Source organism: Mytilus edulis, chromosome 2 (genome assembly GCF_963676685.1).
Source record: "Mytilus edulis chromosome 2, xbMytEdul2.2, whole genome shotgun sequence".
NCBI classification, from domain to species: domain Eukaryota; kingdom Metazoa; phylum Mollusca; class Bivalvia; order Mytilida; family Mytilidae; genus Mytilus; species Mytilus edulis.
The window spans coordinates 32,833,946-32,855,636 of record NC_092345.1 but is presented as its reverse complement, the minus strand read 5'-3'; the positions used below and the strand labels follow the sequence as shown (position 1 = coordinate 32,855,636).

The 21,691-nt window shown below is 32.9% G+C and overlaps 2 protein-coding genes across 7 annotated transcripts in view; both read right to left on the bottom strand.

Annotated features, from left to right (window-relative positions):
• LOC139511993 (myc box-dependent-interacting protein 1-like) overlaps positions 1 to 421 on the bottom strand; it is a 44,665-nt gene extending 44,244 nt beyond the window's left edge. For all 4 annotated transcript variants that reach the window (XM_071299279.1, XM_071299281.1, XM_071299280.1 and 1 more), the window contains exon 1: positions 268 to 421. In XM_071299279.1, the coding sequence (XP_071155380.1) occupies positions 268 to 336 (69 nt within the window). In that variant the 5' untranslated portion in view covers positions 337 to 421. The remainder of the gene's footprint in view (positions 1 to 267) is intronic.
• Positions 422 to 6,533: 6,112 nt separating this feature from the next.
• On the bottom strand, positions 6,534 to 21,428 carry LOC139511992 (uncharacterized). Of its 3 annotated transcripts, XM_071299277.1 has the most exons (8): positions 21,278 to 21,428; positions 20,935 to 21,029; positions 13,219 to 13,290; positions 12,720 to 12,776; positions 12,214 to 12,245; positions 11,067 to 11,172; positions 9,849 to 10,554; positions 7,742 to 9,208 (listed from the first exon to the last, which is right to left on the bottom strand). In XM_071299277.1, the coding sequence occupies exons 6-8, from the start codon at positions 11,168 to 11,170 to the stop codon at positions 8,957 to 8,959; spliced, it is 1,062 nt and encodes a 353-aa protein (XP_071155378.1). In that variant the 5' UTR covers positions 11,171 to 11,172; positions 12,214 to 12,245; positions 12,720 to 12,776; positions 13,219 to 13,290; positions 20,935 to 21,029; positions 21,278 to 21,428; the 3' UTR covers positions 7,742 to 8,956. The 3 variants fall into 3 exon arrangements, with proteins under 3 accessions (XP_071155377.1, XP_071155378.1, XP_071155379.1); XM_071299276.1 differs by lacking the exon at positions 12,214 to 12,245 and having other exon boundaries at positions 6,534 to 9,208; positions 21,278 to 21,407; XM_071299278.1 differs by lacking the exons at positions 20,935 to 21,029; positions 21,278 to 21,428 and having other exon boundaries at positions 8,822 to 9,208; positions 12,219 to 12,245.
• Positions 21,429 to 21,691: the final 263 nt, after the last annotated feature.

Here is a 21,691-nt window from a genome sequence, read left to right as displayed (position 1 = left end):
TATCTTGTATACAATGCACATATGGAATTTTAATACACTGAATAGATAATACTTAAAATCTGAATAAATACAATAAGTAAATACTTTAGGAAGTTGACACAATTTTCACGCATTCGTGAACAACGGGACAATCAAAAGTTAGCAGACACCTGTTTAAAGAAGATGTGTTTTCTGTGTCCTTTACGTCATGTCATAAGTTTTCTCGACTTGTAAAATAGAAAATAATATTGTTGAATGTTTTTGTGCAAATAGAATATTTTTTCTTACCTTTGTTTTTGTGCGCGTTAACTTTTTTTGTGCTTTTTGCATAAATCCTCCTTTATTATGGTCTGCCATGATCGGCTATCGAGATGTTTATGTGACAACTTTTCTGATTGGTTAATTAAATTGATGTCCGGATCTATAGTCCGTTTCATTGATTGAATGTTTTCTCCTGTATTTACAATTTTATTCTCGTTAAGACATCTGTTTGTAATGACAAACAAAAGAAATATGTCATGTTGCTGCATTAATATGATAACTGCACTTAACTTTTTACTAGATACATTTTATTCGCTATGGAGGTTCCATATATCGCCAAGCAAGTTATCGGAATTACAATGGGGACTAACGCCGCACCACTCATTGCAGACCATTTCTAAAATCAGTCAAGACCCATCAAAACAAGATCTAATACAAAAAATAACACTTTAAGATATTTGGCTTATATTTTAGCTCTCATTAATGCAGACTTAAGCCACGGTATGTTTAGTGAAAGAGATTAATCCTGTTAAACTCCCGTTTATAAAGCAATTAATGACTTTGAACATTGACCATTCTTGTATCTTTTCTATATCTCTAATGGGAAGCTTAATATAACAAAATTTGCAATACAACTTCAAGAGATGTATTTTCGTTTTTATTTTCAAATATCTGTTTTTAGAAGATGTAACGTTCCCTTTGCCTAATCATATTGTATTATGGTCTTTATATATATCTGAAGATGTTCGATTCGCTCATATATGTAACAACGTATTTGATTTTAAAGAACGAAATCGATGACATCCGTGGTGAATACATGATGTATTGATGATGTATTCACCACGAATTTCGATATCAAAAACTTGTCAAAACTTTTACTAAATGTTATGTACAAGGACATAATTCGTTAGCATAACTCCACAATTTATACCTTCAGTTATTTTTTTCATGTTTTATGGTAATATTCTATACAAAGCACAAACATGTCGTCTTTCACCTCAAAAGCTAACCAAACCTTCTTAAAACATTCTCATTCACAAGGGAAATAATATAGGTACCATACTGCATTTTTTGAACTAATATTGGTTATAGATATAGATATACATGTGGTTTTTGCATCGAATTTAACCACATTTATTCTAAAACCAGTTTTTGGCACGATACTTAACCCTAGGGATTGTGATTGATTTTCATATATGATGAAGACAAAATCTTTCAGTCGGTTTAATTGAGGTCTGGGGCTGGCATGTCAATAACTGTATGCTAGTGGTCTACTGCTTGTTTATTTGTGTTGATCATTGTCATTTTGCTTAGTTTCTGCTATTACATACAGTATTCTATTATCGGACTCATAATTCTATTGAACTGAATTTCACTTATGTATAATGCATGTGTGTTTGTTTATTCCACATTAAGTAGATGTAAAGAAGGAGGTTTGGTGTGTCTCTTACATATTTGCGCCGGTACCAAGTGAGGAACCTCTTGATGAAAGTCTTTTTAAGTCTTATTTTTCTATTTTTATTTTTTTTTTTCATTTGTATATGCTTCTGAGTGTAGTGTGGAATCCTTTTCGCTTAACTAATATGCATTATTGGTTTACGGACCAGCTGCCCGCCCTAAGTGCTGAAAATATTCGTGGTGTTAAAAAAAAAACCATTGGCATCGGTCTTTGATCGGTCTGTTGTCTCTTGGACACGTTTCCTGTTTTCATGCTCTATTCTATATTAAATAAAGAAAGACCAATTTTTAACCTTGAGTGTCTTGTAGAAGTAAATTCCTTTGTTTGGTGTCTGGTTTTATAAACATAAGTCAAGCAGTGTTTGTGAAGAGGAACGGAGTAGTAAAGTCCTAAAATGTTGGCCATTATGCATCTATGTTTTTCTTTTCTGACCATGAATTCAGATTCGTTGATTTCGTTAAATGTGGTGATTTTCTTGTTGTATAGAAAGTTTGGACCCCGTCAAAAAGAACATACAGAAAATAGTACACTTTTTGAACAAAATGGTTCCCAAGCATAGCTGTTACTTTGTCATTAATAAGTCAAATATTTTAGTAATTTTGCTATCAAATAAAAGCTTAAGGACACTAGTGTCAAGCTATATCCATAAATTCTCATCCTGCAATTCTCTTTAAATATAAAAATCTATCCTGCAAGTCGTCATCCTGCAATTTTGTTGGGACAATTACTTAACGACAATTTTCTTTTTCTTTAAAATCATAGTTTTGGACTTTTTTGTTCGGAAATAGATTTATATAGAAAACTATAGATTTTTTTTTATCCCATTAACAAAATTCTAAATCTAGTTTGCAAATTTCTAACTCATATTTACGGTTTTGTAATTAGCATTTACAATAATATCATGATGACCATTCAAACACAGTATTATCTGTTAAGTCCATGATGTTATTCGTATAAACGCATGTTTAACCCATATTTGTGATTTTCGAAGCTCATATTAACGACCAAATATATAGAACTTTGATGTAAAAAAAATTTGCATAGTACACCTACAACACAACTTCTATTTGATAAATCTACGGCCGAAACATGGAAATACTGAAGCCAAATTCAATCAAACACGCATTTGGTGGATCCACTTTCCGACCCATTACCCCGGCCGTTATGTATGGGAAGGGATTATATACTCTGATATAATAAATAGCTATTGGCAAGTACTACAACGAGGGGGCAAAGAATGTCTGGGGTAAGCATTACTCATAGTAGAGGACGAAAATTACGTCCGAAACACGTATAGTGTAACGTTGACCATATGCTGTCCTTTATTGTTTATGTCACTGGCCTTCTTTTTATTACAGCTAGAAATAGTAAATGGTATATTGCAGAGGGACTAACGTTGACCATATCAAATGTTCTTTGTTATTTATGTCAATATGTTGCTGTTTCGTTATAGCTAGAAATGGTGTCAGGTCTGTTGTAGAAGAACCAACATTGACCAGATCAGATGTTCTTTGTTTTCTATGTCCCTGGGTTGCTGTTTCATTAGAGGTAGACATGTTGTATGGTCAGTTGTAGAAGAACTAACGATGACCAGATCATGTGTCCTTTGTTTTTATGTCACTGGGTGGCTGTTTCATTAGAGCTTTTTATAGTGTATAGTCTGTTGTAGAAGAACTAACGTTGACTATATCAGATGACATCATGTCCTTTGTTATTTATGTCATTTTGGTTGCTGTTTCATTACAGCTTGAAATAATGTATGATCTGTTGTAGAACTAACGTTGATCAGACTAGATATCCTTTGTCTTTATATCACTGGGTTGCTGTTTCATTAGAGCTAGAAATATTTTATAGAAAAACTAACGTTGACAATGTAAGATGTCCTTTGGTTTTATGTCTCTGAGTTGCTGTTTCCTTAGAACTATAAATGGTGTATGGTCTGTTGTTAAAGAACTAGCGTTGACCAACTCAGATGTCCTTTGTTTTTTTATGTCACTGAGTGGCTGTGTCATTAGAGCTAGACATAGTGTATAGTCTGTTGTAGAAGAAGTAATGTTGACCAGTCAGATGTCCTTTGTTTTTTATGTCACTGGGTTGCTGTTTCATTAGAGCTAGAAATAGTGTATAGTCTGTTCTAGAAGAACTAACGTTGACCATATCTGATGTCCTTTGTTTTTATGTCTCTAGGTTGCCGTTTCATTAGAGCTTGAACTAGTGTATGGCCTGTTGTAGAAGAAATATCGTTGACCAGATCAGATGTCCTTCGTTTTTATGTCTAGGTTGCTGTTTCATTAGAGCTTGAAATAGTGTATGGTCTGTTGTAGAAGAACTAACGTTGACCAGATCAGATGTCTTTTTATTTTTATCTCACTGGGTGGCTGTTTCATTAGACCTAGAAATAGTATATGGTCTGTTGTAAAAGAACTAACGTTGACCAACTCAGATGTTCTTTGTTTTGTTTTTTTGTTACTGAGTCACTGTTTCATTAGAGCTAGAAATAGGGTATGATCTGTTGTAGAAGAGCTAACGTTTACCAGATCAGATGTTCTTTGATTTTATGTCATTGTGTTGCTTTTTCATTAGAGCTAGACATGTTGTATGGTCAGTTGTAGAAGAACTAACGATGACCAGATCATGTGTCCTTTGTTTTTATGTCACTGGGTGGCTGTTTCATTAGAGCTTTTTATAGTGTATAGTCTGTTGTAGAAGAACTAACGTTGACCAAATCAGATGTCCTTTGTGTTTTATGGTACTGTGTTACTATTTCATTAGAGCTAGAAGTACTGTATGGTCTGTTTTTGAACTAACATTGACTACATCAGATTTCCTTTGTTATTTGTTATTTATGTCATTTGGTTGCTGTTTCATTACAGCTTGAAATAGGGTATGATCTGTTGTAGAACTAACGTTGACAATGTAAGATGTCCTTTGTTTTTATGTCTCTGAGTTGCCGTTTTATTAGCGCTTGAAATAGTGAATGGTCTGTTTAGAAGAACTAACGTTGACCATATCAGATGTCCTTTGTTTTTATGTCACTTGAATGCTGTTCTATTAGAGCTTTTTATAGTGTATAGTCTGTTGTAGAAGAACTAACGTTGACCAAATCAGATGTCCTTGGTGTTTTATGTCACTGGGTTACTGTTTCATTAGAGCAGTGTATGGTCTGTTTTTGAACTAAAATTGACTATATTAGATGTCCTTTGTTATTTATGTCATTTAGTTGCTGTTTCATTACAGCTTGAAATAATGTATGGTCCACTGTAGAAAAACTAATGTTGACCATATCAGATGTTCTTTGTTATTTATGTCATTTAGTTGCTGTTACATTACAGCTTGAAATAATGTATGGTCTACTGTAGAAAAACTAACGTTGTCCAGATCAGATGTCCTTTGATTTTTATGTCATTTGGTTGCTGTTTCATTTGAGCTAGAAATAGTGTATGGTCTGTTCTAGAAGAACTAACGTTGATATGTAAGATGTTGGTCTATGTGCATATTAAACAAAGGAAACAGATGACAAAATTGTGTTTTGGTGATGGTGATGTGTTTGTAGATCATACTTTATAAGGATGTTCGCTGCTGTTTCTAAATAAATAACTTTTTATAAAAACTAGTATGTACTGATAGGGAATACATTGAGGAATTAAAAGAGCAAAAAAATATAGGCGTCCTTGTGCTTGTTTTCGAGATATAAGCCATTGGAATTTTGGCGGGAAATGTTCTCTCTTGATTTTTCATAGCTTTATCATTGACCAGTTAAAGTTCTCAAATACTATTAAAAAATAAATAAAATTTTATAAGACTTTTACAAATGACTTATAATTATACATGTAAAAGATTTATAAAAAGAAAAATAGGGGTTCATGGGGAAATTTTTTTAAGGCATTCAAATGGATAAAACTAGAGGATTCCGAAAATCTGACAAAAATTCCAAAGCATGACAAGCAGACATCCTTAACTGATCATTCTTGCTACTTACAATTTTCTCTATCTGTAATGAACTTGGCCCTTTAGTTACAGAGGAAAAACAGTTTGTAAAAACTTGCTAAAATTTACCAAATTAATGAAAACTGTTAAAAATTGACTATAAAGGGCAATAACTCTTTGGGCCAGGTGAGCTAAAAATAAATTTACAGCTACACATCTACACATATTTTTCAAGCAGGGTAAGGGAGGTAAATAAGTAATCAAACATATATATAACAGTGTTCTTTAAATTCTAATTGGATTACCTCCCCTTCACTGCTTTTAAATTTTTTATAAATTGTCCTTTCACCAGAAAAACCTGTTTCCCCCCTTTTTTTGTCCCTGATTGCTTGAGATTTGAACCATACCCCAACCCCCACCCCCTAATCATCCCTTTGTAGTATGGAAACTTGTGGTATAATGTCAGAGAGATTTATACACTTAAACAAGTTATTGACTGAAAACTAAAGAAATGCTTATTTTGGCCCCAAATTCCCACACTATGGACCATAACCACCAAAATCAACCCAAACCTTCTTCCTGTGGTATAAAACATTGTGGTACAATTTTAGAGCAATTGAAATGCTTATACACAAGTTGATATCCTGAAAGAAGAAAATGCTTGGTTTGGGCCCGGTAGGGATCATCATCCGAACCTACCTTTTGAGGTATTCAACCTTTTTATCAAATTTCATAGAGATCCATTCACTTAAACTAAAGTTATTGTCTGGACACCAAATGTGTGTTTGGACAACGACATCATACCATTATAAAATGCAAAAAAAAATGTTTGCGGTCATATAAAAATCAATTATTTGAAAGCTTGGCAACAGCATCTCGTATATACTTACTTTGGATAAAAGCAGACTATAACTTAACAGAAGTTTATTCAACAATAATATTTACATGTATTGACTAACAATTGCACTTAGAAAAACTATGGTGGAAAGAAGGATAATTTTCAGTTGCAGTGTTAATCTTCACTGAAATAATAATAAACAAAAATTGGCTGCATCTTCTATCATATTTTTGAATCCAATACAAAACACATTTATATCATTGTAGAATACAAAAAAGGTAAAAAATTTAAACTTCACACAAGACATCATCATTTTTAGGCACAGATATCCTGAAAATGTACATAAAAAAATTGGATAACTGCTAATCATATTTTTTCTGAATTATTATTGTCGCATGTATACATTTTTTTCCTGAAATTTGAAGATTTAAATAAAAATAGAAAAGGAAAATCCATCTTAGATTATAATTTGCATTACATAATGCAGCTTAATCAATATCACCTTTAGTTAGAAAATAAACAATTATTTCGTTCCCCTGTTAAAAAAAACCCAACATAAGACAAAACATTTTTATTAAACAGAAGGATAGAATTGTACCACCCTTCAGAACAAAGAAACAATTAACATGGAATGGAGGTTATATTGAAAATTTGATTAAAAAAATTAATATAGATTTATTAAATGGAAAAAAAATATACAATGAAACGTTTAAAGAATGATGTAAATTTGCCAAATTTCAATCAAAACATAATATAAATCTGTAATTTAAAAAGTCAACTTTAAAAAAAAAAATTTGATGTAAAAACTGCATTATTCTTGATAAAATGATAGAAAAACTCAAATAGAATTTTTTTGAATCCCAGACCAAAATCCCAGATCACATTCCTATCCTTAAATATGAAAATTTTGAATCCCAGATCACACTCTCACCCTTTAAAATGAAAATTTTGAATCCCAGCCCAAATGTAACTATCTGATTTGTAGCAGGTCAAGTTTACGGTCTTATTTCATACACGCCAGTGACTTACGACCTCATCATGCACAGAAAAGGTAAGTTTACGGTCTTATTTCATACACGCCAGTGACTTATGACCTTATGCAAACAAGAGGTCGCACCCTGTCTCCAAATCTTGAAGAACTGATGCACAATTTACATTCTGTGCTTTTTTGGTAAAATTTAATTTTAATTCAAAAGTTTTTAGAGCTATGCAGTTTTTCACCACTAAATTAAAAAAAAAGAGAAAATAAACATCAAGATATGAAAGCCCTTTTTCTCCCCTACTAAAGAATATATGAAAGTTATAAAACTAATTTTTGGATTTAAATTGAACTTAATCAGATTTTAAACATGTATAAAAGTTAGGTCCCAGTGACCTACTTTTGCCAGAAGGGCAGCCACTAAATACCACTCAATTAACTGATGCAATACAGTACCCATTCAACTTAACCCAATTCAAATATAATTAAATCGCAGTGACCTACTTCTTCTATATAAGTATTTATGTCAGAAACAAGATTTTATAATTTAAAACCATACAGCATGTAAAAACAATAGACATTTTATTTAACTTGACAAAATGTAGACAAGTAAAAAGAAGATTATCAAATGATTTTCAATATGATTGAAATACAGATTTCCATGCTTTGCTAACAATGATCTGAAAATGCTCTGCTCTAATTTCTGTTGTAAAAGACCTTTTGTTATCTTCTGGTTTGTCATTAGGATGCACACCTTCAAAATTTTGGAGGCAGAAATCATTGGCTAATGTTACAATTACCAAAACATAAAAGAGAACCAAGTGTTGTCAGAACCTTGTAAGCAAAGCATGATTGCACAATTCTCAAATTAACAGAAGTATTTTATATCAGATTCATCTATAGATCCTGCCACTTGATCTATGAGGCAAAGGAAGTCCTAATTTGTACAAAAAAACACAATTGGTAGTAGTATAACACCCCTCATTAACAAACATAATTTTTTTTAAATGCCACGACAGCATGAACAAAAACAAAATTTCATCCAAAAAATAATTTTTAACATCACTTACCCCTTGTTTTAATGAAATTTAGAATTGAGAAAGTTGTTAGTTTATATTTTTGTTGAAATTCTGACTGATGCAATATTCTAGTGTTCCGTATAGCAGATGGAATTTGAATAAATGGCATAAAGGATCAACCAATCTTATTTATAGTAATACAGTATTCAGGATATAATATATATATATTTGAAGAAAAAAATCTTAAAAAAATGACAGAAGCTTAGATAGTACAGCTTGGCATAATTTGAAGAAAACAAAAATGCTGTGTATAAAAGGATAATATAAAAACAAATTTAAATACAATTTGATTCCCTGAGATAAAAATGTATACTGGAAATATCAAAACATATATTTTATCAAAATTAAAGTATATACATAAATCCTTCTATATAGGTCATACGTTTAGCAGTATTTATACTGACAAAATCTCTTAAATGATCAATCATTCCAATTTAGTGATCTGAGTGTGAGAAATATTGAGAAGCCTTGATCTGATCACAAAATGGGGGTCTCTCCTTGTTAGCAGGTTTCCTAGCTGCACGCCTTGGAGCAGTTCTTCTTGATTCACAGGCTTGCTTTGGTACAATCTTGGATTTATCTATCAACTGAGATCCTTTAACGATATCAGGGAGCTTGAATTCATCTGCTTTTGTGCCGTCATCAATCCTTGTTAGTACATGTACTGGCTTATTCTTGTATATAACCTAGAAAAATAAATAGTAAAAAGTTAATGTGATTATAATTAGAAGTTTGCTTGTAAGATGTCACCTACTCCCATTGGTATATTTTTCAATAGACAATTTTTCATTTCCTTAATATGACATTTCAGAGGGGAATATGAAGATTTTTTTCAATGACACGCAAGATAGTCTCAACCATCAAATATAGGTGTATAAAAAGTGGAATAATATTTTGCATCTTACTTGTCTGACAATCCCTCTTATCAGGTGGTATTACTTTATTGTCCCTTTTAATAATGGCATCAGTCAACATTATATTTTATCTTACCTGTTTGGCAGTCCTCTTATCAGGTGATATTACCTTGTTTTCCCTTTAATTAATGGCATCAGTCAACATTATATTTTATCTTATCTGTCTGACAGTCCTCTTATCAGGTGATATTACCTTATTGTCCCTTTTATTAATGGCATCAGTCAACATTATATTTTATCTTATCTGTCTGACTGTCCTCTTATCAGGTGATATTACTTTATTGTCCCTTTTATTAATGGCATCAGTCCACATTATATTTTATCTTACCTGTCTGACAGTCCTCTTATCAGGTGATATTACCTTATTGTCCCTTTTATTAATGGCATCAGTCAACATTACTTTATATCTTACCTGTCTGACAGTCCTCTTTTCAGGCTGGTTTCTTTGACCAGTTTTATTTGGATGTATTTTTCTGGTATCTCTTACAGAAGGAGCTGGTCTCACAAACTCATGATTCTGCATGATAGGTGTGCTGTTAGACAGCTTTGGTTCTGGAGCCTTCATTCTCCTCTTGGTACCAGTGTTGAAATCAGTGAAGTTTTCCTTTGCCAAAGAATTTATGTGTACACCTTTTCTTGGTGCTTTTGGTGCATTGTTCAATGGTGGCAAAACTTTGCGCTCACCAAGTTTTGATAGATCAAGAGGAGGAACTACAGGCTTTTCCTTCTTAGATTTTGGCACGTCTAGCTTCGAGATAATAAGGGAGAGCTCAGCTTCCAAAATAGCAATGCGTCTTCTTGTGCTTCTCTCTTTTTGATCCAATTTATTATATGCAATGTTCAGATGTTCAACTTCTTTGCTCTTGCGCTTGTTCTGCCCACTGCAACTTCTTCTAGCCAGAGCCAACTGTTTCTGGATGTAGTATTTCTCATCTCTGAGAATTTTGTGCTCATTTTTTATTTTATTTAGCAGGTATTGGTTCATTTCTTCGTGTGCTTTCAAGCTATCAATGTCATACTCAATGTTAGCCAGGAGGAAGTTAGCATTACTGAGTTCCTTATGGAGTTTACCAATATCAGTATCTTCATGTTTAGACTTCTTCAAGTTATCTAGTAATCTATTAAATAAAAGTAGTTATAATCAGTAATAAAATGAAGATTATTGAGAAAAATAAAACAGTATTTCTAATGCAACTTGTTTTTGACATAAAAAAAAAATATATTTGTTTCCCTCCCCACCTGGGTCAAACAACTATTTTCCACAAAAAATTTTCCTGAAAATAATTGTTTTCAATTTTGAAAAGTGCTTGAAAGCAAAAGGATTGATAAACTAAATAAATACTCAAATTGAGCACAAACAACTGATAAGTGGCGTTGACTGGCAAGTCAAACCATCATGTGACCATGCTGACATCCAGCATGTCCAGTTTAAAGAAAAAATAATAACGTGCCTTCCTGGTCTGTTTACAAAAAGTAGACCTGGGGAGGGGAAACAGACATTCTTTTAAATGTGGCCTGATCTTAATTGGTAAGATTGATACCTTTTAATTTTCAAATTATACCATTACCTTCTCCTCTACACAAGAAATATCTAGAGGAGGTTTTTTTTTTCGCAAACTTCAGTACTTACTCTTTATCCTTCTTCTTGAGGATGTCATGTGCATCAATGGCGTGTGTAGTTGTATCAACCTCAATAGCTCCAGGAGCAGTAAATGCAGTTCCTGATACAACCATCTCTGTAAAAAAAACCATTCAAGAATAAAAGAAATCTGCAAGGTAAAGTATTAATTTTCAGATTTTCCTACAAGTGCAGTGTACTTTAAACTTATTCACCAAATAACTATAAAAAGATGATGAAATTAATATGAATCTTGCGATAATTACTTCTACAAGTGCAGCGTCACTGTGTAAGAATGAAAGAAATTGTAATGTAAAGTATTTATTTTCAGATTTTCACTTTGCTTCTACAAATGCAGTATACTTAAAATTTACTCACCAAAAAACTTTTTAAAGGTGATAAAATTATGCGTTTTGAAATAGTTTCTTCCACAAGTGCAGTGTACTTTAAATTTATTCACAAACAAAACTTTAAAAATATGATAAAATTATGCATCTTGAAATAGACAACTTTAAAAAGTATTATCTTAAAAAAATGCAGTCACGTTAAGGTGAACATACAACTAGTAGTTTAATTTTTTTTTAATTTATGACAAGAAGATATGTAAAAATAATAACAAATAGTGCAAATTTCAAACACAAAGTATCGAAACAAAATTGAAATGTTTTCTCCTGACTTAAATCTGTATTAAAATTCCTTACTATAAATTTATATAATATAGTTAATAACAGTATGTTTGAAATATGTGAAATATTTTCTCTTTCATAGCATCAAAACTTAATTAAAAAGCTAATTTTATATATATTATAAAATGGCAACTATGAAAGACACTGAAACAACCTCTACCCATAGAAAACAGTGCAGTGCATAAATAAATTAACATAGTGGTAGCAGAAAGAGAGAAAAACTGAATATGGTTAATTGGCCGTTTCAGAATCTAAAGATTCATGGGTAATTTCATTGTTCGTACCCCAAAATAAAAATAACGTCAAGTCATTGGTTGAATTTCCATTGTTTATGACATTTTTAACAAATCAAGACGTTTTGGTGTACACTTTTGAAAATATTACCCAGGATGCATTAGATTCTGTAACAGCGAATTGGAATGTTAGATAATAAAGACAAACATGCAACATCAAACAGAAATCATCTAAAATACCTTACATTGTACACTGAATTATCTCCCCTTTGCTGGAATTGTACAAATTGACATCATAAACAATAAATGTTGACTTAAATATTTGATATAACTGATATGTTTTTATCTTATCAATATAGATTTGTTTTTAAATTCTATTTCAAAGCCTAAACCCAAAACATGATGATGATAAGAAGTCTTTTACATAATAATACAATATTATCTCCCCTCTGGAGGCTGAAATTTCTGAAAATCTTTATTCATCATTTAAAAATCCATCATACATAATTGCAACACACAAATATTTTTAAAACATCTTTTCCTTTTTTTTCTTTTCTTTTTGTATTTAGGTTGGCAGCAAAATGAGAAAAACAGCGGCTCTGTACTATATCTGTAGTAACTTAATTGTTTTTTTCTATGGTCGGGTTGTTGTCTCTTTGGCACATTCCCCATTTCCATTCTCAATTTTAATTACTCTGATGTATAAGTCAGAGACATGTATTTAAATGTAATATTGTACAAATTACCTGGTTTATACTTTACAAACAAGGCTTTCACAAAGTCTCTGTATTCTTCTTCATTTGCTGTAAAAATAAATGAATTCTTTAGATGGATGCTTAGTCTTAAAAATATTGGTTGATTACCTCAAATTTTTAAAACTTGAAAATATATGTTGTATTAATTTTTTTGGGGTATAAACCTACACAGCTTACATGAACACTTGTGTTTTATAATCTGGACTTTATCTCACGGTATAAATATGATATTATATATATATATTTTATTTTATGTGTATCTATATAAGTGAATCATCTAGCATGTTTTCAGTGGTTTTCTCCAGGCACCTCGGCTTCCTCCACCAATAAAACTGCAGCCACGAAATAGCCCAAAAGCGGTGCTTAAAAGTGGCTTGAAAACACCCCAAATCTAATCAATCTAGCATGTTTTAATTGTTGAAAAAATAAGTTTTCATCATATTTAAATCCATATAAAAAGTTACTATTCTTGGTAAATATTTATGCGTACCTTTAGATTCTGCATAATTTATCTTCCGATTCCTTGGTGTATGTTGTCCATGGATAATCAGATATTCAACATCTGAAATTTAAGTTTTGAAATTTTTAAAATATAGTTGGAAGTTTTATTATATAAGCATTTTTCAAAATAGATAAATGAATGTAACAGTCTGTTCATGATGTCTTTACACTTAATCCACTGGATGTTGGATGTGTACTGATTGATAATTTAGTCTTAGATGCATGATTTTTTTTATTAGTTGTTAGTGGTTTTAAACTAGCTGTCAGTAACTGTGAGTACTCTCAGATCTGTACTTAACCCTTTAACATTCAAGGATTTTTTACCTTTTCTTCCCGAATAAAGGATAAATGTTTTCAGTCAATTGCACATTTCGATAAAAAGCTCACTCAAAGGACAAGTGAGACTCATCTGATAGATAATTGACCAAGGTTTCAGGAAAACTTGATTTGGGGAAAATAATTTCTTACTTTGGTCACGTGATATCCCTCAAAAGTCACGTGACATGCTGAATCAAAGTGACAAATATGTACAATTCAAGCGGAAAAGCGGTTTTACAGACATTTAGTGACAAAAATAGAACATAATTTTAGTGTTGAATTAATGCATGAAGACTTTCGGAAACATTATCGGTGAAAACTTTATACAGAAAGATGCAAAACTTGTCTGATTGGTAGAAATATCAAGACTCGAAACACCGAAAAATAGTGGATTTTTTGAGAATTTTTGTCATAGTCAAATAAATGGCCCAAGTTTATGTTAAAGATGTACTATTCATAACTGCTTACAGAATAAGCCTTTAGGACAGAATTTTGAGTAAATGTTGAATGAAAATCTGGTATTTTTTTAGCGTCCAGGCTAAGAATGTAACAAAAACAGAGAGAGGGGAGAAAAAAAAGGGGGGGGTAATTTTTCTTTTTGATGTAAATCATGTATTTCAGTTGTCTTAATTGAAATTGAAAGTAAAGTTAAGTTAAGTTAAGTTACATTTAATATAGGAATTTATTTTTTCGTCCTCCGGCAGTGAGGTTTGAACACGCGATCATCCGGGTGTAAGACTGTGCATCTTTCCACTGAGCCACAGAAACCATTGGAAAACTTATGAAATTTAAGCATATAAGTCACCTTCTCTGTAAGACTAGAAATTAATTTTGGGAGAACATAATCAAACTTCGTTTTCTTAAGAAGCTATTTTTTGAAAATTATTATTTTTTGAAGCAAATTTGTAAGAAAGTTATTCAGAAATGTTCGTTTTTTCGTCTATATGTCACTTTTTCTATACCTTAGCGATACGATATCCAACACCCTAATAACCAGACACTAAAGAAACAAAGATTTGTTATTGCTATTCCGACTTGGCTAACAATTTTTAACACATTTTAGATGTTCTCATCTCTTTTGCTATAAAAACTGACAAAACAAAACATGAAAACTCCTTGTAATTTGAGTTTGTTTCAGTGTTGATACTCTATGAATCAGATTTTTTGTATGTGTATGAGTTTTACTTACAGTTTTGATAGTATTCTTGTAAATGATCACGGCACAGTTATCAAAATTTTCATTTTAAAACAAAAAACAGCAACAATTTGTCTTGTGACATTTTGTGAAAATATTCTATTTAAAAATAGAAATAAAACAGTTTTCCCCCCCAAAAAATCTTGTCAATATAGGGCAAATTGACATAATGCATTGCATTTTATTGGTTTCAAACACCAAAAATCAAGTTGGTGGTATACTGATCTTCAATTTGAGCCCACAACCACATATGTACGTCAAAAATTGTCAACGATACAAAACTTCATGCAAACGACTCCGCCACAAATTTTGCTTAACGGTCAAATTGACCGGTAGGAACGTTAAAGGGTTAATGTCTTTTAGCTGTTGGGATTTACAAGAACCCAGCCATGTCCACTTGTTTTTGTAGTTTTTTATTGTTATCCATCTGATGAGTTCAGCCTTTTTCAACTGATACTTATTGTTCGTTCTTATGTTGTATTGTTACACCACTGTCCTAGGTTAGGGGGAGGGTTTGGGTCTTGCTAACATGTTTAACCCCTACACATTCTGTTTGTATGTGCCTGTACAAAACCAGGAGCCTGTAATTCAGTGGTTGTTATTTGTTTATGTGTTACATATTTGTTTTTCATTAATTTTTTGTACATAAATTAGGCCTTAGTATTCTAGTTTGAATTGTTTTACATAGCTTTTCAGGGTCTTTTATAGCTGACTATGTGGTATGGGATTTACTAATTTTTGCAGGCTGATCAGTGACCCATAGTTATTAATTCCTGTGTCATTTGGTCTCTTGTGGAGAGTTGTCTCATTGGCAATCATACCACATCTTCGTTTTTATATAGACCCAGTCTTCACGCTGAATGGCAGCCCAGGCTTGTAAAATTGTTCAATATCGGGCCTGAAAAAATCATATCTACAGGCCAACAGAATCTAACTAAAATTTTCAAAATTAAAACTGAGATATGGGCCTGTAGATTTAACAGTTCATCGTGAAGACTGTAGACCATTGTCTGTTTAAGCCTTAGAAGTTATCAGAGGTTAAAAGATGAAGGAAAACAGGTTCAAAAGACAATGACAATAAAACATTTCTTCTTTAACTGTAAACAACTTGGTTTGATAAACTGTTTGATGGCAATGATATATAACTATAATCACAAGATTTACAGATTTCTTTGGACAGTACAACATACCTAACTAACTACCAAAAAATAAACCCCCCAAAAAAGACAGAAATGGAAAAAAAAGAGCTGTGCTATGAGTGCATGATATCATTTCTTTTTAACAAGTAAATTTCCACAACTCCTCAATGTCAGAAAACTATAAAAAACTAAAGGGTGCTTATTTTAATACATACATGTATTAACCATTCACCAAAGTTCTTTGAAAACCAATCAAAGCATTTTGGAGTTATTGTCAGACAACTGGAAAATCAACCAATTTTTTTAAAATAAAATTACATAACTCTCAAATGTAAAATCTAAAACTTATATAAAATGCAAAAGGAAGTTTAGGTCATTATATAAATAAAGATTCTTGAAACTTGATGAAAGCACTTTAAAGGTATTCTTCCACATGGTGATGACAGACAGACAGACTAATAAAAGTATACATGTAATGATGTACCAGCAATAAGTCCTGTAAATGGGCATATAAAAACAACCAAAACATAGTCCAGATAGCGCAACATCATGGGGTTACATATATTTTACCTATTTACAAATTTTACTTTTATAGATAGCAAGACCATAAGTCACAAGAGTAAAAGTGGGTCTCATTGGGGTCTAAGAGTGACACCGAATTGGCCAAATTTTTTTTCAGCGTGACACGTGAAAGTCAAATAATTAAGCTTGAACAGATGCCCCAGTTTTCTTGTTTGAATTGTTTTACATTGTCATATCGAGGCTTTTTATAGCTGACTATGCAGTATGGGCTTTGCTTATTGTTGAAGGCCGTACAGTGACCTATAGCTGTGTCATTTTGGTTTCTTGTGGATAGTTGTCTCATTGGCAATTGTTGTGAACATTATTTCTAAACAACGTTGTACAGTTTCCCGGATTTTGCAAGCTGATGACGTTGATGAGTACTTTTGTTTTGGAGACGTTAGACACGGGGTGTGGTGAAGTAAGGACACGAAAAGAAAGGATTTTATAGTATGCTGTATTGAAGTGGTTTATAGAATATAGAGCTCCAGTGATTTAATACATCGGTCTGGCTTGTTATTATTCGTATATATTCAAATGAGCAATCCTTGGACATACTCTTAACTTTTCCGTCAGAAGAACTGTTCCATAGCATAGCATATATTTACGGACTTTATTCAGATTACCATTAAGTTTTCAGGAACTGTGACATTTTATACCGATTTGTGATCATAATTTTATATGTGTTAATTAAATCATCATTTTCTACAACTTTCTCCGTTATCTCAAATATTTGTAGCTGAACATTATAATTCTATTTTCGATATTTGTTTATGAAAAGAATCCACCGCTCGGACATTCCTCTTTTCATAACACTATATCGAAAATAGAATTATAATGTTCAGCTACAAATATTTGAGATAACGGAGAAAGTTGTAGAAAATGATGATTTAATTAACACATATAAAATTATGATCACAAATCGGTATAAAATGTCACAGTTCCTGAAAACTTAATGGTAATCTGAATAAAGTCCGTAAATATATGCTATGCTATGGAACAGTTCTTCTGACGGAAAAGTTAAGAGTATGTCCAAGGATTGCTCATTTGAATATATACGAATAATAACAAGCCAGACCGATGTATTAAATCACTGGAGCTCTATATTCTATAAACCACTTCAATACAGCATACTATAAAATCCTTTCTTTTCGTGTCCTTACTTCACCACACCCCGTGTCTAACGTCTCCAAAACAAAAGTACTCATCAACGTCATCAGCTTGCAAAATCCGGGAAACTGTACAACGTTGTTTAGAAATAATGTTCACAACAGCAATCATACCACATCTTCTTTTTTTTATATGTATACTAAGTTTCAAGTTGATTGGACTTGATCTTCATCAAAAACTACCTCTGCCAAAAACTTTAATCTGAAGCAGGACAGACGGAGGGACAGACCAGAAAACATAATGCCCATAAATGGGTCATAAAAAGTTTCCAGAATATCACCATCACCAAAGATGGAAAAAATGACTAGGGCATCACCATCACTAAAGATTAAAGAGGTGACTCAACCATCACCATCACCAATGATGGGAAAAATTACTAGGGCATCACCATCACTAAAGGTTGAAGAGGTGACTCAACCATCACCATCACCAATGATGGGAAAAATTACTAGGGCATCACCATCACTAAAGGTTGAAGAGGTGACTCAACCATCACCATCACCAATGATGGGAAAAATTACTAGGGCATCACCATCACTAAAGATTGAAGAGGTGACTCAACCGTCACCATCACCAATGATGGGAAAAATTACTAGGGCATCACCATCACTAAAGGTTGAAGAGGTGACTCAACCATCACCATCACCAATGATGGGAAAAATTACTAGGGCATCACCATCACTAAAGGTTGAAGAGGTGACTCAACCATCACCATCACCAATGATGGGAAAAATTACTAGGGCATCACCATCACTAAAGATTGAAGAGGTGACTCAACCGTCACCATCACCAATGATGGGAAAAATTACTAGGGCATCACCATCACTAAAGGTTGAAGAGGTGACTCAACCATCACCATCACCAAACAGGGGCGTACCCGGAGGCACGACAGCACATGCATCCACGTCATTTTCACAAAAAAATCGGAGACTGTTGGTGTCTTTTCCGTCTATCCCGGATATTAGTTTGACAACCTAGTTACAAGTGTTGATGAAGCTGTTCATTCAGAAAAAGATCGTAGCTCCGAAGTTGCGTGCACATTGATTCGGCATGCAAATAAAGAAATGGCAAAATAAAAATTTATAAATTGAATGTTAAAGGAAACACCTATGTTGTCACTTTTTTTAATTGATGAAATATCATTAAATAACGACATTTGGTTTCAAAATAATTTCTTTTTGGAGATTATGACAAAATCGGAAGGTTACTTGTATCTTTTACAAAATTTGAATTTGTAATACTCAGTCTTAGATATGTAGTTTTGGAGCACATTTTACTGTGTACAGTTCACCAGTTTGGAATGAGATGTACCAATCGGCATTAGAATTATTAGATCCCTTCGATATAGTTGAAAATATGCCTAGGCGATGTGGTTGACAGACTACCAGAGCCAATCACTCTGCAACCACCCAAAACAGTATTGGAAAGTCTCATTATTTTTTGCGTTCATAGACCATATGATAAGACAACTGGAGAGTGGAGTCGCGTCAAGTTATCAGAAAATCGCTTCTTTGTGCTGTATCTGCTTCATCGTGTTGTAGGAAATATCACAAACGAACAAATCTCAATATTGTCTGAAACATACGAAACTGACCCAGCATGTAATTTTGACGAATTCAATTGGGAGGTCGCTCGATGCTGAACAGGTACGCTGGTTTATAACATCTCCCGAGTGCTACCATGCCATGATGGCCCTGAGAACTATCAGTCACGGTACTAAGTATGTAATTGAAAACAAATGTACGATCAACAATGAACAACGAAAGTTACATAGCATTACTGCATATTCACCGGGATTTCAGTGTGAATGTTGACAAAGTAATAGAGAAGTTTGTTTCTGCCCAAAACCGAAGAGCAGATTTTGGACAATTTTGAGTAAATTCTGTATCACAAATATGTGTTGTTTATGTATTACTATATTCAGAAGATTTATTAATAGTTTTACATTCATAAATTTTTATCTACATATAGCTCCTCTTTTAACCGTCCTATGACCGAAAACCGCAAAAAAATTAAATTCTGCATAATAGGGTCCCAAAAATTGTTCGCCTCGCTCCGCTCTGCGGTAGTTGCTTCCACATCGTTTATTTCTAGCTACGCCCCTGCCAAAGATGGAAAAAATGACTAGGGCATCACCATCACTAAAGATTGAAGAGGTGACTCAACCATCACCATCACCGAAGATAAAATGACTAGAGCAACACCATCACCAAAGGTGGAAGAGGTGACTAAAAGTATACCATCACCAAAGTTGTAAGAAGTGACCAGAGCATCACTAAAAATGAAATACTTGAGCAGAGCATGTTCATCACTAAAAATTGAAGAGTCAATGAGAGCATCAACATCACCAAAGATAGAAGAGAATGCTTAACCATCATCAACACCAAAGGTTTGAGAGTTGACCAGAGAATCTCCAACACCAAAGATGGAAAATGTAACCAGATCATCACCATCACCAAAAATGAAAAAAATGTCTAGACAATCAATCATCATCACCAAAGATAGAAAGAGTTGACTAGATCATCACAATTAACAAAGATGGAAGAGATAGCTGGAGCATCACCAACACTAAAGATGACAAAGGTGTAGGGACATACCTTGTGTTGATCTAACTTCACTGCCATATATACAAATTTACCTTGTGTCAGTGTAACTTTACTGGTTAATCTGTGTAGCCATATTATGGCATATAATACAAATTTACCTTGTGTCAGTGTATAAACTTTACTGGTTAATCTGTGTAGCTACATACAAATGTACCTTGTGTCAGTGTATAAACTTTACTGGTTAATCTGTGTAGCTACATACAAATGTACCTTGTGTCAGTGTATAAACTTTACTGGTTAATCTGTGTAGCTACATACAAATGTACCTTGTGTCAGTGTATAAACTTTACTGGTTAATCTGTGTAGCTACATACAAATGTACCTTTGTATCAATCTAACTTTACAGGTCAGTCTATGTAGCCATATACAAATGTACCTTGTGTTAGTCTAACTTTACTGGTTAGTCTGTGTAGCCACATACCTTGAATCAGTCTTACTTTACTTCTTAGTTTGTGTGGCCACATAGCTGGTGTCAGTTTAACTTTACTGGTTAGTTTGTGTAGACACATACCTTGTGTCAGTCTAACTTAATTGTGTGGTCTGTGTAGACACATGCCTTGTGTCAATCTAACTTTACTGGTCAATATGTGCAATGACATACATTGGGTCAATCTAACTGTTACTTGAGTTTAGAGTTTCTGTTTGACATACTTGTTGGATGATTATTTGATTTATACAAACCATTTGATAAGGTTTCAGACTCACAATTTACTCACCCTTTTCCTGAGTAAGGGTCGGAGCAAGGGTCGTGTCTACACTCTCAGATCTAGGTGACGTTTTCCCAGACGTGCGTCCTGGAGAAGGAAACATTCTGAAACAAAAATAAAATTAAAATGCCTTTTGTGATAAATTTTGATCTGGAAAGTAGCCCAAATAATCATGACTTCTAAGCAGGGTATATTATTGATTTGGCTTTTTGCGTTTAACTTTTGCTTTGACGCCTCATATTAAAGACATAAAATAAAAAATCATGTCATGTGCAAACATGAAACTGTCATCATGTCTGAATATTGATTCTGATGACTTTTTAAACACACGTAAGTGAAAAGTTTTACTTACTTGGAAAACAGTGAAGCTTTCAAAGATACTCTGTAGCAGTTTTCGACACTAAATTAAGAAATCAGATTCGATTCTTATGGTTCTTCCACGTTCTCGTAGATACGGTGGCTGAATGAGTGTTACCTTCTATGACGTAGCAGAACATTTACCCTTCGCGCAGGAATAAAATAATGCATTCAGGAAACTTAAATATGAATCAAATATGATTTATGAACAGACTTAAGAACTGTTTTTTTTTCTATAAATTACTATCTAACATTTTCTATTTTATTTGAATTTAAAATGCTATGTGAAATAAAGTGATCCACAAAAGTTTGGCGCAAGAATTAGATAATATAAAGTTCGTGTATTGTGACGTTATTTGACGTTGACCTCCAGGGGTTTGTAGTTTGACAAATATGCTTATAATATTTG